Source organism: Postia placenta (genome assembly GCF_002117355.1).
Source record: "Postia placenta MAD-698-R-SB12 unplaced genomic scaffold POSPLAscaffold_12, whole genome shotgun sequence".
Taxonomy (NCBI): domain Eukaryota; kingdom Fungi; phylum Basidiomycota; class Agaricomycetes; order Polyporales; family Adustoporiaceae; genus Rhodonia; species Rhodonia placenta.
Window position 1 is genome coordinate 274,364 of NW_020169843.1, and position 20,119 is coordinate 294,482.

A 20,119-nucleotide genomic window follows, 5' to 3' on the forward strand; every position below is an offset into this window, starting at 1 on the left:
GAAATTATATGGGAGTAGTAATAAGACAGTAATGCAGGGGGTACGGGGACGGGGAGCGTGAATGGCAGGATAGATCCTTGTTAAGTGGATGTGGGACGGAGAGATGTGGCTGAGACTGGTGAGGCGTGCGTCTGAGGTATCAGCTGGCTTGGTTATCGAGCGCGAGGGACGAGCCTCCCCAGCGGCCGCGAGGCGAGAGCACGGGGCAGAGCGATGAAAGATGAGCTTGCAAATTGTCTTCCTCATGCGGACGGGTGGAATTGCACCGCCTTGTGCGTATGGCTCTTCAGCCAGCCCTTGAACGCGACGACCGCGAGCGCCCAGCAGAACGCGAGGCACGTTATCGCGACCCCGAGGTTCAGGAACATCATCATATCGTCCCGCTTCTGGCGCATCGCCGCGATCGTGAGCTCCTCGGTGGAGAACATGAACATCAGCCCGCCACATGCGAGGAAGAACGACGCGAGCGCCTCCGTCGGCGGGCGGCTTGGCAGGATCGAGCGCGGCGGCGCGAGCCAGACGAAAAAGTACGTCAGGCAGCGCAGCACCGCGAAGCCGCTCAGGAGGTAGCCCCATAGCATGTGGATCTGCACCTGGAAGAGGTACGTCTGCGCATGTGCGCTCATGGCTGCGCCTGTGATGCCGATGCACAGGGCGGGGAACGGGTTGAAGCTCGCGCCGTAGCTCGGCGGCTCGGCGACCGCCTCCTGCTCACGCGCAGACTGGGGGACCGCCGCGGTGCTGCCCGACGCCAGCCATCGTCGCACCATCTTGGATTCGATGCCCATGCCAACGAGGCCTGCGAACCAGAACATGACCGCGATGCTGATGTGCTGCACCTGCTTTGCCGTGTACGGGTCCCCCGGGTTTGCGCCGAAACGCTCCATCCAGGTATTAGTTATGCCGTAGACGAAGATGACAGCCGACTCGACGAATTCGGCGCTGACATAGTTGCCCGACGGCGCGCGGTTCCACGCCCAGCCGAGTTCAGAAAATGAGCCCAGGAAGCGAGCGAACGTCACAAGACCATAGCACCAGAAGATCCCGCCCTCTGACGGTCGAGGAAGTTAGCGAGACTCCACCGGGAAAGGCAAGCGGACATACTAATCAGGTGCGCCAAACATCCATTAATGTAGTTCTGACGGCAGCCACCGGTGTACGTCACAATCCCCGTTAACACTTGCATGAAGCCCGCGAAGACAAGAACCCGCTCGGAAGTGGCGAAGGCAATTCTGCCGAGCTTCTTGAGCGTCGACGGTTTCTTGACGCCAGCAATCCATGCCATGCGACCAGGGTATTCATGCAACGTGTCGTCCGAATGGCGCGGAGAGCGCGGACCGAACAGAGTGCGCTCGGACGCCGCGGACTGGGGGTACGAGGGCTGGCGGCTGTGGCGGCGAACATCATTCGCCCACTCTGCCGTCTCAGTATGATCCTCCTCGTCTGCATCGAAGACCGTGCGAATAGGCTGCATCGGGCAGTTCCGTCGCTCATGGATCGCCCCAGGCACCGTCTCGTCGACGCTGTCATCGGACTCGAGCTCCCTGACCTTGAGCTCAGCCTCGGCGTACTCATCGTCAGCCACCAGGTTGATGTACTCCGGGCCGTTGGCGAGGTGATGGTCCTCGCGTCCCAGGACAACGGTGCCCCACGCCGCCTTGAAGCCGAACCGCTCTTCGCCGCTCCGAATCGCACGGACATACTGGACGAGACGCACGCCCATCGTGAGCACGTCAAGGGTCGACAGTGCAACAGCGAAGGCGAGCCAGCCATAGCCTTGGCTTCCATGTCGCGCGCCCTCGTACCTGTGAACCTGTCTGAGCAAACCTCCGTAGAAAGTAGGGATCTATCCCAAGGACGAGACCCACGGCGAACGCCGTGGCATGAGATAGTGTGGAGCCAAACAAGCATTTCCGATCGAGCCATGAAATTGCTCCAGATGCTCATCGGGACTGAGCATATGCTAAGAGCTGGACCAAGGAAAGCTATATATAGAACGCGGATCCCGGCTGGTGCGACTTGATAGCATCGTAATGGCAGCCATGATGGCAGTCTCGGTAGCTTGTAGACGGAATGTGCCGGCGAACGGCAGGAATGCACGAAGACGGACCGTGAAGACAGGCCGTGCAATCGATCGCCAAATCCATAGAAGAAATCACTCACATGTTGGGGGTCAGCTTGCGGTACAACATACTTGAGCCGAGGCCGAGGGCAATGAATGCGTAAAAGACAATGACCGAGATGCCATGCCATGCGGATTTTACAGAGCGCAGTGCGATGCCTGTGAGAGTGTCTGTCGGATACAACCATCTTGTGGTAGATCAGATGAGAACTGACCTGCAGGCAGGGCACCGAAGAATGCCGCCATCATGGAGAGAACATGGATGGCCATGAGCCAGGGGTAGCGGTGCTCCCCTTGCGGAACTGGGTCCACGACGTCGATCGTCCAATATGACGGTGGAGTAGGTTGATGGTACATAGTCACCTCGGTCTCATTGAGGATGAGAAGGGGTGCGCCGTGCGCATGGTGGTCACCATCACGTCGACCGAGGACCTGCCCGAGTTGCGGCGCAAAATGGTCCTCAAGCGCGTGGAGGTCATGTGAGGCGTCGGCGAGGGCGCCTGCGAAGGCAGGGACGAGGAAGGGGAGGATGTGGAAGGCGCGCATGGCGGGGGCGGGGGGCGGCGGGGGCGGAGGGGGTGACGAAGAGAGGGGCGGGCGGCATGGGTGCGCGAGCTTAAGTATTTTCTGGAGGCTGACTGAGAACGGGGAAGGTCGGAGGAAGGTGGGCGAACGTCCTGGGCGGGCGCCTGGAGGACTGAGACTCAGCATCCCAAGCCTGACGCAGACGTGAGCCGCGCTGAGTCAGGACGTCGGACCCTCCTCCGATCCCCGGTTCGCTGCTCCTGTCCCCCCACCGTCCCTGTTTTAGGCCACACTCGACCGCTATGCACCACCCCACCCCCGCCATACTCCCCCCCGCCCCCGCCATACTCCCCCCCGCCCCCTCAGCGATGACGGCCAGCCCGCGCAGTCTATGGTCATCCGCCAGTGCCATCACCCGAGTCAAATTGGCCCGATCGAGGCTTCGTGACCTCATCATCTTCCGCATCATCATCCTGCCGCATTGGGCCTCCCGATCGCTGTCAGCCGCTGTTTGCCGTGGCCCCGCCGCGTCCCCTCTTGCGCTCGCATTGAGACTGCTGTTGCATCCGCCGTGCGGTGTCCCAGTCTCCTGTCACATACACTGCTGTAGAACCAACGCGCCATCACAATACGCGCTGATTGTCTGGGTCGTTCTGGTCCACGTCCTATGAGCACCCGGCTTCCAGTACGAGTACTCCCGGCTGCTCGGCCGCTGCCCTCCTGACTCGACGGTCGAACAAGACGGTCGAAAAACAAACGCTCATCACGCCCGCATCAGATTCGTGATGGTCGGCGTCCTTATCCGCTGTCACCGGTCACCGCCCGTGCATTCTCGTGTGCGCCCCGTTCCCCCGGACCAGGCCGCGCTCGTCTCTCCTAGCCCGCCGCCGGGATCGCGCCCTCGCCCGGGCCCTGTGCGCGCCCATACCACCCTGCGTCATGCTCACACCCGTCTCGACGCGCCGCGCCTATTCGCGACCGCCTCGCAAGGTCCACACCCAGCAGCGCGTTCTGACGTGATCATCTCCTGAATAACGCAGCCCAGAGAAACAGAAGCAACCCGCCGCTGCCGCACGCACATGTCTGCACATGCGCGGCCCCGAGGCTCTCCCGCGATCGTCGCGCGCATGCCAACTGGAAGCATCGTGTCTGGCTGGACATGGATGCAATCGCGCAGCGCCAGAACGGCGTGTACGGCGCAGGAGGCGGGCTCGCGCACACAGTACTAGTGTCCGCGACATAAGCTACAAGGTTTGCTCGCACGTTCCGCCTTCCCACCCCACACGACCAGCTCGGGGCACAGCTTACCGAGAACCCGTTGCCAAATCCGCGCGGGTCCGAGACGGACTTCCAATCTGCTAGTGCTGCTCGCACGCCGCGCGAATGCTGCAGGCTGGGCGTCATGATCGATGATCTGTCAAACAAGCCGCAACGGAACGCTGCGGCACGACAACTTATCGTGCGCCGATGTGTTGACGGACGGCTGCTTGGTGTTCATCAAATGAATCAGAGCAGCAAGCTCTGCTGTGGTCAGCGACTCCGCGCCTGTCGTCTGTGCATCCTTGCCCTGTCACTTTCGGTGGCGTTTGCCGCGTCTTCTGTAGCTCTCCCACGCGTGCTTCCGGCCGGCTTGACAGGACAGCGTCCTGGTCCTGGTCCCCTCAGGGCTGCTGGTAGTGATCCTCCTGCTGTCTTCTAGCGCTGTCTCGAAAAGCAGGCTCTGGGTTGTGCTAGGCACATGTCCATTGCGCATCCTCCGGTCATCACGACCACAAGATAGAAGGCAAACCAACGTGTCTCACCTCGGCGATAAGACATGCTTTCTGTGGATGGGGTTCGCAGCGCTTTTGCCTTCCCTCCTCCCTTTGTTTGTGCTCTCCAGGGTGCTGACTCCAAGAATACGTAAATTACAACCCTATCGGGGAGGCCTCGAGGCGCGCAACTTGGTCAACCGGCAACACCATCGCTGACTCAGGCGTCTAGAGGATCGCGTGTCTGCGTCTTTTGTTCTGTGTCCGGCACTTGGCGCCTTGCGTGCTTGGACGCGTGTGGAAGTATGAATGTGCGTACCTCTATGGGACACGCACGTTCCCTTGCGTTCTGTCATGCATCCTGCACTGTATCGGTCGTCTTGCGTCCTGCGATCGGCGTTGTATGACTGGCGTCCTGTGTCTGCTTAGTGCTGCGATTCTGCGTCCGCGTCTGCGTCCGCATCTGCATCCGCGTCTGCATCCGCGTCCACATCCGCGTCTATGTCTACGTCTTACGTGCATTCACTCCGAAAAAAAGTGAAAACATGCTTAGACACGGCGACGACCGTGTTCCCTAATTAGGTGAGCGTGTTCTGCATGTCACATATTGTGCAACTCATAGCCCTCACTGTGGCCCCCGCTGCACAGTCTGCATGAAGAAGGTGGTCACACAGGAGTGCCTACACTCATAATCGCCCGACTGCGCTTACTAAGCTGTCGATTCCTCTAAAGGTGTTACTTGTCCCCATTTGGAGGCGAGAAACTGGCAATCTTCCCAGTCCCGTGCCATGCCTCTCCACGGGACGCGTGCTTGCGCGACAGGTTCGCGTCAAACCCAGCAATCAATTTGCGTTCTCCCTCCTTGTAGCCGATAGTGATAACGCTCGCTGTCAGTATGAGTACTTGAGTGACTAGCTGCCTATCGCGCATCTTGTCCGCCGTCCTTCTCCTCTTCATCTGCCCTCTTCAGGCGATTCAATCTGAGTACAGGGCTCTCGGTAGCAACTCCGAATCCCCCGGCCTGCACCGATCGCAGATTCACGATGCTCACTTGGCGCGCGGTGCGCAAGTTCGTGTGGGGAGATGTCCCCGAGACGAGGGCGGAGCAGATCTTGCTCTTGAAGATCGACTGGTTCATCCTGTCGTATTGCTGTCTAATGGTAAGTGTTCGCGCCGACTGTTCGCACAGTTCGTGATTGAGATCGACGCGCAGTACTTTACGATCTGTGAGTACCGCGCTGGCGTGAGTGTTCGGCCAGCCATACGAATGCGTCCTTAGACCTGGACACAAGCAATGTGGCCAACGCATACGTTTCCGGGATGAAGGAAGAGTTGCACATGTATGGGACGCAGTATAATGTCCGTATTATATCATCGCATTCTGCGCGGACGGCGGTCAAACAGCCGTGTGACAGAAACTCAACACCATATGGACGTGCGGGTACATTATTGGGATGATCCCGAGTACGTCCCACCATTGCTCACGTCCCAGTGACAACTGAGGCTCTTGTGCCGGCAGATAATTTGATGCTTCAAGTCGTATCGCCCAGAATATGGTTTCCTTCGACGCAGATCGTATGGGGCGTATTGACGTTCTGGTAACGTAGATCCCCACTTGCTTGAGGGTGTGCGTGCGCTAAGGGGGGCGCAGCGCGAGCACAGTGAAGAACATCAACCAGGTGTGTATGAACTCGCATAATCTGGATTCATGTCTGAATTGCGTTTCAATCATAGTTGTATGCTATCAGGTTCATCCAGGGCGTGGCAGAGGCATCTGCCTTTATAGGCACGCATTACGTCCTGGGCTCGTACGTCAACGTTATATCTATTCTCTTCTCGTGCATGAACGGGACTGCGTAGGTGGTACAAGACTGGAGAACTCGGCAAGAGATCTGGAATATTCACCAGCTCAGGGCTGATTGGCACATTGTAAGCCTTGGTCTTGTTTCACTCGTGATCCCTTGATGCACAAACAAGATCAGATTTTCGGGTGTGCTCCAAGCAGCCGTGTATCAGTAGGTCACCTATTTTGCTACGCGAAGCCCGACGTTCAAGGAGGGTCATTGCAGAAACCTAAACGGGGTTTCGGGGCGCAGCGGCTGGCGCTGGCTGTGAGTTACGTCGCAAACGGCTGCACACAGGATATTAATTCGTGTGTCTCTAAGGTTCATCATCGACGGTGTGATCACGCTCCCGATAGCGCTGTACGGCTTTCTGGTCTTCCCCAATGTCCCTTCCACCACGACTGCATTCTACCTATCAGAAGAGGTCAGTAGATTCTGAGATGACAATGAAGTGGCGACCCATGATACTGACTCATTGGCGCCGGAAAAAAGGAACGGCGACTTGCTGTCGCGCGTATTCAAGCAGACAAGAAACTGAACGCTAAGGGGGCGCACGGCCAACTCAGCTGGGACCTGGTGCGAAGGGTGCTCGGTCGATGGAGGTGGTATGGCTGCAGCCTTCTCGTGCGTCGGCCGTTTTACTGCCAGTGAGGGTGCACTAACAATGGTTGATAGTTTCTTGTCTCGGGAGAATGCGAGAGCTTCGGGTCGAACAATCTGATGGGGCTGTGGCTCAAGGCTGTCGGTGGCTACACAGTAGAAGAAGTTGGTATGTCGACCGACTGCGTTGTGTGCGTGTGAAGGCGCGCATCTGATGGCAGACTCGCTATAGATTACTATCCTTCGGGGGTCACCGCTTTCGGCATCGTCTCGACCCTCGTCTGTGCAACATGGACAGATTCGACACGGTCGCGTGCGCGGTGGCCTGTGCTTGTGTGGATATCTGTTGCTGTGATCGTTGCCAGCATCTGCATTGTGGTGTGGAGCAGCCCGACAGGGCTGAAGTTCTTTGCGTACTGTAAGCTCGCACAATCCTTCGCTTTAATGTCCTTCATTTGACTGGCACCCCTGAAAAAAAGACTTAGCCGGCGCAAGTTACACCGGACAGGCGACGACGTTCACGCAAGTCTCAACTAAAGACTCTTCCACGACATTTGACTTACTGCCCCTTCGTAGATGGGCAAATCAGATTTGCGCAGACGATGATCAAGAGCGAGCCATCGTGCTCGCTTCCATGAAGTGAGATTTACTCTCTTATTCGTGTTCTTGAACTACTGACACGATGACTGTAACGTAGCATGTGGAACAATGCCGTCAACGCCTGGTGGCCGCTCATTTTCTATCCCGCGACTGATGCGCCCAAGTTCCGCAAGGGAATGTGGGCGATGATTGGCACCGGTGTGGCTACATTGATGGTGACTTTCTTCGTGTGGTACATGGAGCAGAGGGAGAAGAGGTCTAGGCTCGTGCTCGAGGAAGACGATGGAGATGGAGATGTGAAGATCAGCGAGAAGGATGTGGATGTAGAAACAGTGAGTGCGACGTAAAATGATTATTGTACACAGTGCATGGCACAGTCAGCAGGGGTCATCGTTCAGCGATCCCCCCTCTGCATCTTCACCCTGTTGTTCTGCGCGGTGTTTGCCCGTCTTCTCCGCTCTCCTAGATGTGCACCTGAGCGACTTGACTGGCTAGCATCCTCGTTCTGGTTTCCTCTCCCAGCACCGCGGGTGATACCTCTGGTTCACGGTAGGTGTATGCGTTCTCCGGGCATCACAAATACGGGACAGAAGGCAAGCCAGCGTTGTCCTACACGATAAGCATGCTTTCTGCGGACGTGATTTGGAGTGCCTTTATCCTTTATTGTGATCCGCAGGACATTTTGCCGTATTGAACGACCTGATATGTTCGCTGGATCACTTGCCGCGCATTATTCCCTTCAGGAATGCTAGTGTCCTTCGGCGAGTTGTGAAGCGATGCCGCCGCCAGGCCAAGATATGTCGTCACCGTACAGTATATATACAATTTCATATATCTCAGCCATGCCAGATGGGGTTTGTGGTGTGTAATCTGCCTAGCTGGTAATGTCATTGCTGACTCAGGCGAACAAAATTCGTGTAGGCTCGCGATATCGGAGCCGCGTGCGGCGCCTGGCGTCTTGCATGATCTTGCATATACACGCGCACGCGGGATTACGTGTCCGTGTGCCTGCTTCCTGCATAACGCGACCCGCACGTACCTTTGTGGTCCGTGTTCTTAGTTCATAAACAAGTCCAGTAGGAAAAGTAAGTGAGATTTGTTATAGCTGGTCAGTGCTTGCCTCCAGGGGGAGATGGAGTCCCGGTCTGAGTTGATCTGCCTCTGCTTTGGGGGCGCAAATGAATTTTATCTATGGTACGATTGCTGTAGTCTGGGGCTGACTCGGCTTCTGCAGGTGTACGATGCCGGCGCTCTGCATTGAGCGGTCGGCCGACCAGAGTAGCTACGCGCCGTTGTGTTGGGCCTCTAGAACACGGTATCGTTCGTTGGCACGGCTTTGAACATGTCCGCCGATGGTGCAACTCGTCGTCTAGTGGCCCGGCCAATTTTCAATGACGCGTTCGCCGGGGTAGTGAAACACAAGCGTTAACTCTATTTACCTCCCCATCTGACCTGTTTCGATAAAACCAGTAGATTCAAACTCTGGCCGTCGTCCAACGCTTTGTGTACAACAATTGTCAGACTATTGAGGAATGTCGCGGTATAACCATAGCTTGAGGTTAGGTTCAGGCACGTGATTTCTACCCCACATTCCATCCTCGGTGCCGGGGGCCAGGAGAATTTGGTGGTGCGATTCTGATCTGCTTGCTCCCTGCGGTGATAAAGTTCGCTATCTCATGCCTGGGCTATATAAGTGGCTGGCTACATATCGCGTTTCTTGGCCGCCATTCCTCTCCCCTTTTACCTAATAGCCTTAGTTGGCTCAAACAAAGAGGACTTTCGGCAACTCCGAGTCCGACGGGCTGCGCCGATCACAGATTCGCAATGCTCACTTGGCGCGCGGTGCGCAAGTTCGTGTGGGGAGATGTCCCCGAGACGAAGGCGGAGCAGATCTTGCTTTTCAAGATCGACTGGTTCATTCTGTCGTATTGTTGCCTAATGGTGGGCGTCCGCGCTGACTATTCGCATGGCCCGTGATTTGAATATTCTATGCAGTACTTCACGAACTGTAAGCACTGCGCATGAATGATTATCGGCCGCACGAACGCGCTGTCCTTAGATCTGGATAGAAGCAATGTATCCAATGCATACGTTTCCGGGATGAAAGAAGAGCTGCACATGTATGGGACAGAGTACAATGTTAGTAATTTTTCTCATACTATCCTGTCTTCTGACGTTTGAACCGTCGTGTGACAGAAAATCAATACGATCTTTACGTGTGGATACATCGTTGGGATGATTCCGAGTACGCCCCCTCGTTGCTCATTCAGAGCGGTGCCTGATCTCTGGTTTCTGCAGATAATCTAATGCTTCAAGTTGTACCGCCTAGGATATGGTTCCCTTCGATGCAGATTGTTTGGGGCGTACTGACATTCTGGTAATGCGCCTCTCTTTCTCTTGTCAGTCTAAATATTCTAATTAGGAATGTAGTTCGAGCGCAGTAAAGAATGTAGAGCAGGTGTGTATAGCCTCGCAAATCTGAGGTCATGCGTTTTAAAATCGTAGTTGTACGCTATCAGGTTCTTCCAAGGCGTCACGGAGGCATCCACCTTCGTAGGAACGCACTACGTCCTTGGCTCGTACGTAGGCGTTCTGTCTACAATTTTTTTATAGCTGACCTTGGAGACTGTAGGTGGTATAAGACTGGAGAACTTGGGAAAAGATCTGGAATCTTCACCAGCTCGGGTTTGATTGGCACATTGTAGGTCTTCGTCTCGCTTACCAATCACCTTTCTGTACTGATGCAGGGACCGCGTCTAGGTTTTCCGGCGTGCTCCAGGCTGCCGTGTATCAGTAGGACATTTATCTTATTACGCGGTACCGGATGTTCATCCAGGCATTGCAGACACCTTGGTGGAGTTTCGGGTCGTAGCGGCTGGCGCTGGCTGTGAGTTCTATCGCGATTGACTCCGTCCAAGCTATTGACTCCACCCATCTCCAGGTTTATCATCGACGGTGTGATCACGCTTCCGATCGCACTGTACGGCTTTCTTGTCTTCCCCAACGTGCCTTCTACCACGAATGCATTCTACTTGTCGGAAGAGGTTAGTAATTTCAGAGATGACAATGGAGGTGGCAATTCATGATACTTACCCATCGACATCATATAGGAACGACGACTCGCTACCGCGCGCGTGCAAAAAGATAAAAGGTCGAGTGCTGAAGGTATGCACGGCCGGCTCAGCTGGGACTTGGTGCGAAGAGTGCTTGGGCGATGGAGGTGGTATGGCTGTAGCCTTCTCGTGCGTTGACCACTGTGTCACCGTCGAACGGTTACTAAATAACGGTACACAGTTCGCCATTTCAGGAGAATGCGAAAGCTTTGGGTCGAATAATCTAATGGGGCTGTGGCTCAAGGCTATTGGTGGCTATACAGTAGAAGAAATTGGTATGTTCTGTTACTTGCAAAGTAAGTCCCAACTAACAGCGAAAGGGCTATAGATTACTATCCTTCGGGTGTCACTGCTGTCGGGATTGTCTCGACCCTTGTCTGTGCAACATGGACGGATTCGACACGATCGCGGGCGCGGTGGCCTGTGCTTGTATGGATGGTCACAGCCGTGATTGTTGCGAGCATCTGCATCGTCGTGTGGAGCAGCCCGATAGGGCTGAAGTTCTTTGCATACTGTAAGCCTTCTTGGTGTTTTGCTTTAGGTGCTGTTGATTTTGACTGGCATTCATGAGAAAAGACCTGGCAGGCGCAAGCTACTCTGGACAAGCGACCACGTTTGCGTAAGTCTTAATTTAGGACTGCTCCTGCTGCCCCTGACCGCCCTCTCCTCAGTTGGGCAAATCAGATTTGCGCAGACGATGATCAAGAGCGAGCGATCGTACTCGCTTCGATGAAGTGAGGTTTTCTCTCCCATCTGCGCTGCTATCACTGCTGACCCAATGACTGTAACGCAGCATGTGGAACAATGTTATAAACGCCTGGTGGCCACTCATTTTTTATCCCGCGACTGATGCACCCAAGTTCCGCAAGGGAATGTGGGCGATGATTGGCACCGGTGTGGCCACATTGATGGTGACATTTTTTGTGTGGTACATGGAGCGGAGAGAAAAGATGTCTCATCCTGTGCTCGAGGAAAACGACAGAGCTATAGACGAGAAGATCAGTGAGAAGGATCTAGATGAGAAAATTGTGGCCGAGTAGGAAAAATGTGTTTCCTTTAGATGTGCTAAATGTAGACGTTACCTCGACGAACTACCTGACATTCCAAGCAGCGAGACAACTGGATCAGCGATTTGCGTCCAACAACTGAAATGCTGCAAAGCAACGAACTGCGAAGGCTACCAACTACTACATGATCTGAGCCATATAATCACTGTTTTCCAGCGCAAACTGAAGTCAACTTCATTAACGAGTCAGTGATTAGGAGCTACGCAGAGCGAGATAACGAGCGAGGAAAGGCACTAGTGATACAGTGTGTAACATCGCAATTATAATGTTAACATCAAAATTCTCCAGACAGACACCACTAAGTCTCCCGTCCCCGAGTGTCCCGCAATGCGGGTGCGGGTAGCGTAATGTAAGTATCCAGATCGAGAACGGTATACACAGCGTGGAACATCGGAACAGACAATTGCGAGGCGCAAGAATGCAAAGAGGCCTAGTCGCAGGTGACTAGGGGAAAGCGTAAAGCACGGATCGTACAGGGCGAAGCAGAAGTCGGTATAGCTCGAGTGTGGACAGCTGGCGCCAGTGGCCGCTCACTCGTTCCGAACCTGAGAAATTGGGGGTGACTGTCATCAAAACACTGCACCTTTGCAACATAGAGGGGATGCACTAACCGTCAGCTGGCGTATCGCGGCCTTTTCGTCCTTCGGCGGGGGCTCGACCGCACCAAACTGGTCGGGCAGCGATTCCATAAAGGGAGGCTGCTGAGCAATCGGTTCCAACCGCTGCGAGTGCGATCTCACTGCGCTCGGTGAGCCCCCGTCCGACGAATACGCGAGGCGCGCAGGCGAGTTCAGCAGCGACGAACGCTTAGACTGGGCGGCGCCCTGGTCGATTGGGCTCAGACGTGGGTTCGCAGGGTTCACCGCGCTCGCGGGCTGCATGGGGTCCACGTTCAGGGAGATGGCGGATATGGGGCTCGGCGCAGCAGTCGTGCCGGGGTATGCGGGCGGGCTGATATCGGAGCGGGTCGCGCTAATGTCGAGAGGGAGGAGCGGCGGGATGGGCTTGCGCTGCGAAGGACGGGGGGCCAGCCCTCGCGGTTGGTACGAGTCTTCGTAGTTGTTGGCACGCGGGAGCAGCGGGGCGTTCGCCTGGTAAGCGCTGCGGTTGTAGTATGGATAAGGGCCGCCATCGTTGTACGCCTGGTTTGGGGCCGTGTACGACTGCGCGGAGTAAGCCGTTTGCGACGTGGACATCAATGGAGGCGCAGGCACAAATACGGGCAGCGCAGGGTAGCCCGTCCGCTCGTACATTTCGCGAGACGGACCAGTTGAAGAGGCAGCGTGACCGCTAGACGAGCCGTAGGTAGAGGGGCCACTTTGGCCGTTCTCGCCGCTGGCGCTGCCGCCCGAGGCGCGCCTCCCCGAGCCAGGGATGCCGTTTCCCTTATCGTTGGCCTTCTCGACATCGTGGCCACTGCTGAGCAGCTCATCCGACGACGGGAACGGAGTGAAATCTACTGCCTCGTCATGTAGCTTGCTCCGGCGGCGCCTGCGGATCGCCCATGTCGCAAGTGCAATAAACAGCACAAGGCCCACAAGAGACGCGGCCGTGATGACACCGACAGAAAGGCCTTTATTCTCCAAGAAACCCTTAGGAGCGGTTGCGGGAAGCGCTGCCGCAGATACGGACGCCGAGGAAGATGAAGTGGCCGTCGTGGTGGTCGCAGTTCGCGACAGACCGCCGGTCGACGCCCCAGTGGCCGGGGTGGTTGAAGAAGACGTCTGGGTGGCGGAACTGGTGGGCGACGTTGACGTAAGGGAAGTAGACGTAGATGACACCAATGAAGATGAGGAAGTCGTCGTGGAAGCAGCCGAGGAGGACGTCGACTGCGCAGTGGACGAGGGTCTAGCGCACGACGACATCAAAATCAGATGCAAACAAAGATAAACGCACTCACTGCGAAGTGGTCGCCGCGGAGGAGGTGGCGGCGGACGAACTGGTCAGCGTGATCGTTGAACTTGACGATGATGTCGACTGGCCACCCAAGCCAGGCAGGCTGATCGACGGGAGCGGCGGTAAGCTGAGGGTGGGCAAGCCGCCGAGTGGATTGTTATCGGTGGCTGTGGCATCGCCTCCGCCGCTGCAAAGGACATGTCAGCGAGCAAATTCGATTCGCGTACATTTGGCGAAGATGAGTGCTCACAGGATCCCGTTCGCGACTAGGGGTGATCGGCGCGTTAGTAAGGCGCGCGAGCGCGGCGAAGGTCGGTAGGGGACTCACCACCGCCAAGAAGGCCCCGCTCAGAGAACTCAGTGTCGTGTCTGTAGTTGAATACGCTCATCGTGACGTGCAGATGGTGTGGGACCCAGGTTTGGGATAAGCAGGACGGGAAAACGAGTGTGGGGGCGGGCTCGAGCTCGAGGTGGTATAGTCTGGGCGTCCTGGTCTTCCAGAGACCTAGGGAGGAAGGTAGTGGTCAAGGTCGGAGTGCCCGCGAGAATGGCCGGGTCGGTAGGTATAGTGCAGGCCACGAAGGAAGGGAAGCGAGGACAAAAGCAGGGGGGATAATAGCAGCTATTGCAGACGCCGCTCCATTGACGACACTCGGGCAGTGTGGAGAAATATGCAGCAGCCAGTCCGCGGGCGTGGCAATCGATGGCCATTTATTTTCAACCACGACTGATTCCCGTGCCCCGTTGGCATCGAAACATATCTGTTGCGTGCGTTTCCTCGGCCCTATTTAGCGGAGGAGCCACATCGCCATGACATTTCCCTTTTCAGGAATCTCTCCCTCGACAATGCTGCACAATCGCGTCACGTGGTTACAATAGGCTACACTTCCATCCCAAGAAATGGACAAAATACGATACACGACAGCAATTACAGCAAGAACTCGAACGGACCCCGTATACAGACAACCGACAATTCACCGGGACAGTCGCGAGGCAGGGCCATACGTCTGCCCCGCATTGCGCTCCATGATCTCCCGCAGTGGCCCCAATAGCCGGGTGAACGCATTTGCGTCCAGTGCCGCCACCTTAAGCTTCGGCTGTGCGGGTTCCGTCCGAACGACAGCGCTGACGGTGGCCGCGCGGGGCTCCAATCTCAACAGCGATAACTCTGCGCAGTTGCTATTAGTTCGCGTCATGATACACGGGCCAACGGACAAACCTCCGAAGTAATCGCCTTTGGTGAGGTGCCCGACCTCGGTTTCTCTCTTCTCGCCGTCGGCTGTCTTCGTCGTCTTCGTCACCACCGCCTCGCCTTCCTCGACGAAAAAGAACGTGTCACCCGGTTCTCCTTGCCGCACCACTGCCTCGCCGTCCCCATGCACGCGGCTGACGAGCGCGTCGGCAACCTTGCTGCGCTCACCCGGTTCGAGCGATGTGAGGAGAGGGACGGAGCACAGGAACTGCTCGTACATCGTGCGTCTTCTGTGCGCGGCCTTAAGGATGATCGTGCGGAACGTGATGCGGTCGAGTGACCACAGAGTCGAAGGCTCCATAGCCAAGACCGTCGCCGCACGCGGATGGCCGTACATGAGCGCAAGCTCCCCGAATGAACTGCCTTCCCGGCATTCTGCAACCTGCCTCCCAAAGTCCGGGTGGTAGCCCGGCTGCGAGAACTTCTCATATGTCTCGGCGGTGCCGGACAGCCAAGCCGGAGGCAGAGGCTCGGGGCGAATGAAGCAGTTTAGCCAGCCGTCCTCAACGACGTAGAAGAAGTCGCCAACATCGCCTTGGCGGATGACGACCTCGTCCTTGACGACGCGTATCTCGCGCATCGCACCGAGCACACCGCTCTCCTGCTCCTCATCCAAGTCGCGGAAGATAAAGTTATTGGCAATTGATGTGCGGATGCGCTGCATTTGATCGGGTGTTTTGGGGAACACAGGCAGAGGCTCGTCTATCTCGCTGTCGACGGCTATGGATTCCGCGCTGACAGAGGGCCGGCGGGCAAGAATCGTCGGATCGGGCGTATGTAGATAGTCTACGGGAGAGGGTGTTGTAGGACCATTTGCAAATGATGCAAAGGGATTTTGGAAACTCAGCGGCGAGGAGGGTGACTGCTCGTCGGGGTCGACCCTGAACGTCGGCGGCGTCGCCCTGTCGCGATTATCCGGGAGAAGCGCGTTCCCAGGGACATTGAGCGTGCCAAATGGGCTAGGAATCGACATGGAGTTATGCAGCGAGGCACGCGGTCTGGCAAACGGGGTAGAGAAGGGCGAGATGGGAGGGGGAACGGACGGGCTAGAGTTAGGGCTCAAGGGGCGGTCCATATAGTGGTCGGCAGGCAGCTCGCGAGCGTTAGAGGAGCGTTGGGCAAGGACATCGCGCATGCGGGTGCGCTGCTCCTCGAGACGAGACTGGAACCAGGTGGCGCAGAATTGGAGGGCGTCTCTGGGCTGTACGCGTTGCGCGTCGCGGGTGAGGTCTGCGACGAGCGACTCGAAGGTAGACATGTCGGACATATGGCCCTCGGGTGAGCCTGAGCCGCTTTTGAGGCGTTGCTGGGCGCGCGTGCTTTGTTCGGGCGGGATAAAGGTGGATGGCGAGTAGATGCGGTACAATCCCTGTGCAGAGTGTGGACAATGATCATCGAGACCCACGTGGCTTCCAAATACAACAGCCCGCGCGCCCAATCAGCTCTGCTGAGACTGCGAACAGCGAGCGAAGAGGGCGTTCGCCGCCCCTCGGGTAGGGTTCGTCCTGGCGACCTGTTTGCATCGAACATAACGGTCTGCAGCGAGCGAGATTGTCCGGTATGCCTTGCACGATCGCGTTTCCGTCGGCGACGTGTCACAGGCACTGGGGTCATTCCGCGTCACGCAGTCACCAGCCGGTCCCGCGAGCCGGATAGTGCCGTGACGTCACGCGTCCGGAGACTTCCACGTACACAGCGACCGACCTGCACATCGGGAACAACGACCGTCCAGTCTATTCAGACACTCTCCCCCTCCTTCCCTGCCGTTTCCGTCTCGCGCCATGTCCACAGTCGACCCTCTCGTTGAGCTTCGCATCGAGCTGCCTGCCTACTCACATTCCTTCACTGTACGGCTCGACTCCTCGGCCACCATCCATGATGTCAAGCGCGAGATAGAGAAGCTCTGCCCCGGAGGTCCGCGTCCGGACGGTCAGCGGCTGGTGTACAAGGGTCGCTTTCTGGAGAACGACAAGACGATAGCGGATATCTGGAAGGTGCGCGCGCAGTGCTGACTGTGGTGGGGCGAGCGCCATTCTGACACTATCTCAAGTCGTCCGACGACGCCCGCATTGTCCACTTGGCCGTGCATCCCTCGGCATGGACATCGACTCCCCCCGCCGCAGTCTCTTCATCCAATCCCTCTTCCAGCGCTCAGTCTTCAGCGTCTGCCCATGCTGTGCCGACTCCGACCACCCAACGATATCGTGTGCAGGCCCCATTATCTCCGCCCGAGACCTCTCCTCTGCGCCATGTGGGTGAGAAACACCAACGAGCTCTGCATATCCTTATGAGTGGAAACTCTGGGTCTGCCCCAACGGTGCCGGCTGATAATGAGCACCGCCGATCAGTGGCGATCAACACGCTGCGAAGCCATGGTTGGTCCTGGCCAAGCATCCTAGATGAGGAGTATCCTACGAACGGGGCTGCTGGAGAGGGCGTGAAGTACGAGCGTGTGGTTATGGAGTGAGTACTGTCTCGTCTACAGCGAATGTTCGTGGGCTAAACGATTGGCAACTCTGTCCAGTGGACAACCATATCTCTCGCTCACTACTCCCAATGCTACCCCCACACCCGCGCAACTGCATGCCTTGAAAGTGCTATCGGTCACATTCCCGATACTCGCTGCGCCGCCTCCTGTTCCCTACTATCCCATGCCTACGGCTTACAACGTCTCGTATCCGATGACCCCACCAACGAACGTGAATGAGCACCTTCAGCAGCTCGGCCTTCCCCCAATCCGACTAGTCCCTGGCCAGGTGCTCAACGCGAACGATCCGAACAACCTACCGGGTGCTGCTCCCCCGCCCGTTGAAATTCGCGCGATCCCCGTGCGGGCACTCATTATTCCATTGATCATGCTCGTCTTCCGCACCATTCTGATCATGTACTTCTTCTCGCCATCCAAGCGGCCACTGTTTGCATTTCTCCTCAGCGCATGGATACTCTATGAGGCATGGGGTGCGATTCGCGCTGTGTTCGGGAGGCCACGGGATCGACAGCGGGCGAATGTCAACGGCCAAGGCGGGGGCGCTCAGGCGGGGAACGGACAGGCTGCTGGTGGCCAGGGACGTCAAGCGCGGGGCGCAGGAACCGCCAATGCGAACCGTAGTCAGCTGCAAGCCTTCCTCACAAGCTTGTCTAATCTGAATCTCAGAGGGGAAAACATGGTCCTCGACAGTCACATACCTACGCGCCCACCGAGCATCAGCCATAAGGTGCAGACATTCGTGGGTTTACTGCTCCTGACGTTGTATCCTGCGGTGTGGGACCACCGTCGCGCGGCTCTGCGCAGGCGCGAGGGCCGCCTGCGGACGGAAGCGAACATCATCGCATCGGCGTCGCAGCAGAATGTGGAACCCGGCAGTGAGGGCGAGAGCAGGCAGCGGGCCGAAGACGAGAGCCGCGCAAGGGCCCTCGAGGCACATCAGCGGCGGCCAGTATGGGTCCAAGGGTATGTGCAGAGGGTACAGACGACGGATTGGGCAGACGACCTGTAGGGCGGGCGGTCCTGATTGGCTTTTTATGTCGTTCAGTGTATGATACTTGGAGGTTCGGATTACCATTTGTACACATTTGGATTTCTTTGATGCTAGTGCTCTTTGGACACTCTGTACATGTCTGGCCTTCTTATCCAGACTATAAGGTTATCGGCAGGGGCGTTGGCCACTGCACCTTAGGTCTGAACGTTGAACCCGGGGCATCCAGGTGCGGCATGGGTCCATGATTGACTTTGTCAATATGATCAAGTGATCGCGTTCCTCGATCACTCGCGGCCGCGACCGATACGCCTGACCGCGAGGTGACTTTACCCTATCTCGACTTGCCAGCGACGCCGGGTACAGCAGCAGGCGACACGCAGGCTTCAACACATACAACCATGTCCGACAAGATCCACGTCCTGCACCACCCGCTCGTCAATGCGCGGATGTCCCACCTGCGACAGACGTCCACGAGCGCGAAGGAGTTCCGTGAGGTGCGCCTTGCGCCCGATCTGATGCTTGTGCATCGTATGCGAGTCATTCGTCGGACCGATAGGGCATTCATGATATTAGCATGATGCTGGGCATCGAGGCCAGTCGTGATCTGGAGGAGGAGCAGTTTACTGGCGTGAGCACCATGCCACTGATTTCATGCATCGCGCTGACCGTCAGTATGTCTAGCAAACGCCTATAGGCACCTTTACGGGGACGACGATCAAGCCGCGGATTGGACTGACGCCTATCCTGCGAGCAGGGCTGGGCATGACCGACGCGCTGCTTAACTTGTTTCCGTACGTGCATCTCAGCGGTGTGCATACCAGAGCTATCGACCGAGTCACCTTCCTGTTATCAGCGCAGCGCAGGTGTACCATCTGGGAATATTCAGGGAGAAGGTAACACTGCAGCCTGTCGAATGTCCGTGAGTGCTTAGCTGCCCTACGTACTTGAGCTGATGCCAGACTAGATTATTCCAAGCTGCCGTCGATCGTGCCAGTAGACACTGTCTTCCTCCTTGACCCGCTCATTGCGACGGGTGGCACAGCATGCGCTGCATTGCAGATGCTGCTCGACTGGGGAATGCCAGGTATGGCTGTCACTTGATTCCTGCGTGACCAGAGTTGCTCACTATACGCCGCGTAGTCCATAAGATTAAGCTCCTGTGTGTCTTGGCGTCCAAGACCGGCCTGGATCGTGTACATGCAGAGTTCCCGAACCTTGAGGTATGTCACTCACAACATGCCCGATAGTGCTGTCACACTAACCGACATTTCTAGATCTGGGTGTCTGCCGTTGATGCTGAGCTCACGAGCAAAGGTATCATATCGCCTGGATTGGGTGATACTGTAAGTGAAAGGCTTTTGCTGAAGGACCTCTGCTGAGTGTTGAATAGGGCGATCGTCTGTACAACACATTGAGAGAGTGAAGCGAGTAGGTACCGCAGATGTAGTACCAAGTAAACGATCTAGTTGTACGATGCCGTTCCCCATGGTTGGATCGTGTGGTAGTGATTTGTATGAGATTTGTGACGTCATGCCTCTCATTCATCCTCTCATCTTGCCAAATGCGGTGAAGTCGCTGCCGTTCTAGGCTACGTGCTTGATTGCTCCCGTGAGTAGATGGTCTGCCCCTGCTAGGCTCAAAAGATCTATGGGCCTCTGCTGAAAACCCCCAGCACTCACTGCGGAACCCTCCAATTCGCGCACCAGATAGCCGCCCTCTCCCGAGCGATCTGTCTAGTGGGCATATTCAGCACTTTCGAGTTCGTATTTTTTAAATGCCCCACCTCCCTCCCTCCCGCAGCCTCTTCCTCCCGCGCGATCCCCTTCCGCGCGCTCACAAAATCAAGATCGATCTTTGATTTTGTCTCGTC

At 56.7% G+C, this 20,119-nt stretch overlaps 8 protein-coding genes across 8 annotated transcripts; 4 read left to right on the forward strand and 4 right to left on the reverse strand.

The window, feature by feature from the left end:
• Positions 1–242: 242 nt before the first annotated feature.
• Positions 243–2,392, reverse strand: POSPLADRAFT_1150941 (hypothetical protein; the record flags this gene model as incomplete). The annotated part of the gene is made up of 5 exons (XM_024486476.1): positions 243–1,051; positions 1,105–1,435; positions 1,511–1,805; positions 2,164–2,281; positions 2,338–2,392. 5 exons carry the CDS (start codon positions 2,390–2,392, stop codon positions 243–245), a joined length of 1,608 nt encoding a protein of 535 aa, XP_024336061.1.
• A 1,769-nt stretch (positions 2,393–4,161) lies between these two features.
• POSPLADRAFT_1040944 (hypothetical protein) lies at positions 4,162–4,935 on the reverse strand. The gene is given in 4 exon segments (XM_024477827.1): positions 4,162–4,342; positions 4,415–4,666; positions 4,679–4,817; positions 4,885–4,935. The coding sequence occupies 2 exon segments, from the start codon at positions 4,463–4,465 to the stop codon at positions 4,178–4,180; spliced, it is 216 nt and encodes a 71-aa protein (XP_024336062.1). The 5' UTR covers positions 4,466–4,666; positions 4,679–4,817; positions 4,885–4,935; the 3' UTR covers positions 4,162–4,177.
• A 506-nt stretch (positions 4,936–5,441) lies between these two features.
• POSPLADRAFT_1075515 (hypothetical protein) lies at positions 5,442–7,868 on the forward strand (the record flags this gene model as incomplete). The annotated part of the gene is made up of 17 exons (XM_024482826.1): positions 5,442–5,558; positions 5,612–5,624; positions 5,678–5,757; positions 5,814–5,862; positions 5,918–5,996; positions 6,050–6,077; positions 6,133–6,206; positions 6,259–6,327; positions 6,381–6,413; positions 6,468–6,509; positions 6,564–6,666; positions 6,735–6,866; positions 6,918–7,011; positions 7,075–7,260; positions 7,322–7,364; positions 7,419–7,481; positions 7,540–7,868. 17 exons carry the CDS (start codon positions 5,442–5,444, stop codon positions 7,787–7,789), a joined length of 1,455 nt encoding a protein of 484 aa, XP_024336063.1. The 3' UTR covers positions 7,790–7,868.
• Positions 7,869–9,266: 1,398 nt separating this feature from the next.
• On the forward strand, positions 9,267–11,595 carry POSPLADRAFT_1150355 (hypothetical protein; the record flags this gene model as incomplete). Its single annotated transcript, XM_024486409.1, has 17 exons — positions 9,267–9,383; positions 9,438–9,450; positions 9,502–9,581; positions 9,639–9,687; positions 9,741–9,819; positions 9,873–9,900; positions 9,948–10,021; positions 10,075–10,143; positions 10,203–10,235; positions 10,288–10,329; positions 10,384–10,486; positions 10,553–10,684; positions 10,737–10,830; positions 10,884–11,069; positions 11,132–11,174; positions 11,227–11,289; positions 11,349–11,595. The coding sequence occupies 17 exons, from the start codon at positions 9,267–9,269 to the stop codon at positions 11,593–11,595; spliced, it is 1,452 nt and encodes a 483-aa protein (XP_024336064.1).
• A 113-nt stretch (positions 11,596–11,708) lies between these two features.
• On the reverse strand, positions 11,709–12,520 carry POSPLADRAFT_1040946 (hypothetical protein). The gene is made up of 2 exons (XM_024477828.1): positions 12,230–12,520; positions 11,709–12,066 (listed from the first exon to the last, which is right to left on the reverse strand). Exons 1-2 carry the CDS (start codon positions 12,501–12,503, stop codon positions 12,053–12,055), a joined length of 288 nt encoding a protein of 95 aa, XP_024336065.1. The 5' UTR covers positions 12,504–12,520; the 3' UTR covers positions 11,709–12,052.
• Positions 12,521–14,308: 1,788 nt separating this feature from the next.
• POSPLADRAFT_1075517 (hypothetical protein) lies at positions 14,309–16,104 on the reverse strand. The gene is made up of 2 exons (XM_024482827.1): positions 14,738–16,104; positions 14,309–14,686 (listed from the first exon to the last, which is right to left on the reverse strand). Exons 1-2 carry the CDS (start codon positions 16,035–16,037, stop codon positions 14,493–14,495), a joined length of 1,494 nt encoding a protein of 497 aa, XP_024336066.1. The 5' UTR covers positions 16,038–16,104; the 3' UTR covers positions 14,309–14,492.
• Positions 16,105–16,501: 397 nt separating this feature from the next.
• On the forward strand, positions 16,502–18,352 carry POSPLADRAFT_1075518 (hypothetical protein). Its single transcript, XM_024482828.1, has 3 exons — positions 16,502–16,764; positions 16,821–17,233; positions 17,295–18,352. Exons 1-3 carry the CDS (start codon positions 16,552–16,554, stop codon positions 18,265–18,267), a joined length of 1,599 nt encoding a protein of 532 aa, XP_024336067.1. The 5' UTR covers positions 16,502–16,551; the 3' UTR covers positions 18,268–18,352.
• Positions 18,353–18,647: 295 nt separating this feature from the next.
• POSPLADRAFT_1150332 (hypothetical protein) lies at positions 18,648–19,672 on the forward strand (the record flags this gene model as incomplete). Its single annotated transcript, XM_024486405.1, has 8 exons — positions 18,648–18,743; positions 18,806–18,877; positions 18,931–19,040; positions 19,103–19,164; positions 19,214–19,333; positions 19,390–19,469; positions 19,524–19,592; positions 19,640–19,672. 8 exons carry the CDS (start codon positions 18,648–18,650, stop codon positions 19,670–19,672), a joined length of 642 nt encoding a protein of 213 aa, XP_024336068.1.
• Between the last annotated feature and the right edge of the window lie 447 nt (positions 19,673–20,119).

Coding starts and splice junctions, on each gene's coding strand:
- POSPLADRAFT_1075518 (XM_024482828.1), top strand. CDS start 16,552: ATGTCCACAGTCGACCCTCTCGTTGAGCTTCGCATCGAGCTGCCTGCC. Junction 16,765..16,820: donor CGATAGCGGATATCTGGAAG/GTGCGCGCGCAG, acceptor CACTATCTCAAG/TCGTCCGACGACGCCCGCAT. Junction 17,234..17,294: donor TACGAGCGTGTGGTTATGGA/GTGAGTACTGTC, acceptor AACTCTGTCCAG/TGGACAACCATATCTCTCGC.
- POSPLADRAFT_1040944 (XM_024477827.1), bottom strand. CDS start 4,465: ATGTCTTATCGCCGAGGTGAGACACGTTGGTTTGCCTTCTATCTTGTG. Junction 4,343..4,414: donor TTGCCTTCTATCTTGTGGTC/GTGATGACCGGA, acceptor AGACAGCGCTAG/AAGACAGCAGGAGGATCACT.
- POSPLADRAFT_1075517 (XM_024482827.1), bottom strand. CDS start 16,037: ATGTCCGACATGTCTACCTTCGAGTCGCTCGTCGCAGACCTCACCCGC. Junction 14,687..14,737: donor CAAAGGCGATTACTTCGGAG/GTTTGTCCGTTG, acceptor GCAACTGCGCAG/AGTTATCGCTGTTGAGATTG.
- POSPLADRAFT_1040946 (XM_024477828.1), bottom strand. CDS start 12,503: ATGCAGCCCGCGAGCGCGGTGAACCCTGCGAACCCACGTCTGAGCCCA.